The following is a 2,987-nucleotide window of genomic DNA, read 5'->3' as shown; positions in this document are numbered from 1 at the left end:
CTCTGTGTGTTTTGTTTTATTCTGACAGTGAAATGTCCCAATAAAAGCACTTTATGGTTATGGAACACACAAAAATGACTATCCTTGTTGACAAGAAGCAGATGCATGTCTCACAATTAACCACAAGAGGGGGATATAGTGCCACACAAGAACTGGCTCATCAGTGTGCCCTAGTCTGTCATCACTCATTTTCATGATGCATTCTTATAGGTCTCCATATAATAAGCAAAGTAAAATTAGCCTACAATAAATCCATAGCTAAATAGTGACTGATCTGATTCAGACTGGGGAATACGGCTATATGCCCTCTTGTGTCTTGCCCTGTCAAGGGTTAGGGTTATGTGCTTTGACTTCCACTCAAATCTCGCTCACGCCTCGTTTAGGCTACGTCTCAGACCACTGCAGGAGCCACCTAGTTTCAGGGCTGCTCAAAAGTCTCCCTAAGCAGGGATTTACACCCCTGTAAAAGTTCCAGAATATACAGGGACAGTTCCTACAGAGAAGACACACGCTATGGTGTGTGTGAAGCACCTGAAAACGGCCCTAATGCGTCAAAAACAGAACAACAACGTCCGTCCACCTTAAAAGCTTTCAGTCCACCTTAAAATTAACCAGCGTGGTGGGCTCGATCTATTTCTGACGTCTCGAATGCAGATAGGAGTCGCGGTGGTATTATGTTAATGACGGGCGGGCCATGTGAAATGGTTAGGTGACGTCAAGTCTCATTTCACAGAGAGTGAAACAAACATGGCGACAGAATGGAGTGGGCAGGGGTATATTCTCACTGTTATAGTTTTCTTATGGACTGGATTTGGTGAATGTTCGGGGACAGCGGTTGCCGAGGTCAATGAGAGACGAATCTTTGGCATGCGGCTGCTACACAGCGACAAGGAGGCGACGGTCACAGACCAGGGGATCATCCAGGTAGTCGAGGACTCTCACATCCTTCTCAGACTCTACGGACTACAGATCAATAATGACACCTGGGCAGATATTAAGTTTACGGAACACGGCGACGACGATGATGACAATGGTGACTTTAACAGGACTTGTGCACATTTTACCAAAGATATTGTCATTTGGACTAACATGACCGCAAATGTCAAGGGTACAGCCGCGGTACTGAGCCTAAAAATTAAACAGCTTCGGAAAAACGAGCCACACAAGGAATATGGTTTGTGTGTCAGACAAGAACAAGATGGTAAGTGGTACCAGTTGGGAAAGCCTGACGGTTGGTTACAGGTGGTCGAGGAGAAAGCGAGTTTACTTCCCTTGTGGTTTCAGATTATACTCATATGCTTCCTCTTGGTTCTGTCTGGCATGTTCAGTGGGCTGAATCTTGGGCTTATGGCTTTGGATCCAATGGAACTCAGAATCGTTCAAAGTTGTGGTACCGACAAAGAGAGGAAATATGCGCGTAAAATAGAGCCCATACGAAGGAAAGGAAACTACTTATTATGCTCACTTCTTCTCGGAAATGTGTTAGTCAACACCACGCTAACCATCCTGCTTGATGACCTCATAGGGTCAGGTTTTGGTGCTGTGATTGCCTCCACGAGTGGTATCGTGGTGTTCGGCGAGATTGTGCCCCAGGCTCTGTGCTCTCGTCACGGTCTGGCTGTCGGCGCCAATACCATCATGGTCACCAAATTATTCATGTTACTCACATTCCCGCTTTCGTTTCCCATCAGCAAATTACTGGACTGTGTGCTAGGTCAGGAGATTGGCACAGTCTACAATCGGGAGAAGTTGGTGGAGATGCTGAAAGTGACAGAGCCATACAACGACCTCGTGAAAGAGGAGCTTAACATGATCCAGGGTGCTTTGGAGCTTCGGACTAAGACCGTGGAAGATGTGATGACCCCTGTAAATAACTGCTTCATGATCAGCAGTGATGCTGTGCTTGACTTCAACACCATGTCAGAGATCATGGAGAGTGGCTACACGCGCATCCCAGTGTTTGACGACGAACGTTCTAATATCGTGGACATCCTCTTCGTCAAGGACTTGGCCTTCGTGGACCCCGATGACTGCACAACCCTCAAAACCATCACCAAGTTCTACAACCATCCGGTCCACTTCGTGTTCCACGATACCAAGTTGGATTCCATGTTGGAAGAGTTCAAAAAAGGTCAGCATGTGTTTTCTTTATAGAGTCAGCTGTGGGTCAAGCAAGACCCACTTAGTGTCCTCTTAATACAAATGGCAATGTGCTTAATCAGTCGAGGCCTATATCCTAGAATCTCGATTAACTTAACTAAGTACTGAACTGGGTCATTCCACGTCAATTCAACCAGGGCCCACGCACTTACGTCTCAAAAAATTCTGAAAGAATTACCAGGTGTACCTATGTTACCCAGGAGACACACTGTAAAATTACTCTTATGTAAGATCAATACTTTCCAAGATACAGCCAATTTTACAGGGAGAGGGGGGTGTCGATTTTGTTCGGCCTCTTTTTTTTGTCAAAGTTCACAAGCCCACAGCGCAAGAACTAAACCATGTAGGAGGCTCAAATTTTGCATGCTGGTACATAAATAGGAATAGTATGTAGCAAAATCGTCACGTTTGGTCTGGATAATCCTGCATGGTCATAGCTGTCCCTCAAAGTTGATACAAATTTTATTGGAGTTTTTGGCTGGGCTCTGTTTAAGCCTTCAGAAGACATATTTGTACTCAACATAGGCTCTTGATTTATTTTCCTTACTGAGATAAGTAGAAACACTCTCACAAAAAACAATGAACAGAAAATAAATTCCTTCAGGGTCTGAACAGCAGACTTTACAAGTCTAAAAAAATTTCATTTTCAAACTCATTTTCAGAGCATCCAAATTAGTAATTTTGCAGTGTGTCTCCTGGGTAACTTAGGTACACCTGGTAATTTTTTCAGAATTTCTTGAGACCTAAGTGCGTGGGCCCTGGTTGAACTGACGTGGAATGATCCAAATGGAAGTAGTAGGCCTAGCCTAATGCTGAGACCAAGATGG

General features: G+C 44.7%; 1 protein-coding gene across 2 annotated transcripts in view; it reads left to right on the top strand.

Moving 5' to 3' along the window:
• Positions 1-665: 665 nt before the first annotated feature.
• LOC121715465 (metal transporter CNNM4) overlaps positions 666-2,987 on the top strand; it is a 36,359-nt gene continuing 34,037 nt past the window's right edge. Inside the window, exon 1 of one of the 2 annotated variants that reach the window (XM_042101239.1) lies at positions 666-2,131. In XM_042101239.1, the coding sequence (XP_041957173.1) occupies positions 748-2,131 (1,384 nt within the window). In that variant the 5' untranslated portion in view covers positions 666-747. The remainder of the gene's footprint in view (positions 2,132-2,987) is intronic. The other variant, XM_042101240.1, reaches the window with a different exon arrangement.

Source organism: Alosa sapidissima, chromosome 8 (assembly GCF_018492685.1).
Source record: "Alosa sapidissima isolate fAloSap1 chromosome 8, fAloSap1.pri, whole genome shotgun sequence".
Classification (NCBI taxonomy): Eukaryota; Metazoa; Chordata; class Actinopteri; order Clupeiformes; family Clupeidae; genus Alosa; species Alosa sapidissima.
This window is presented reverse-complemented; position numbering and strand designations above follow the sequence as displayed.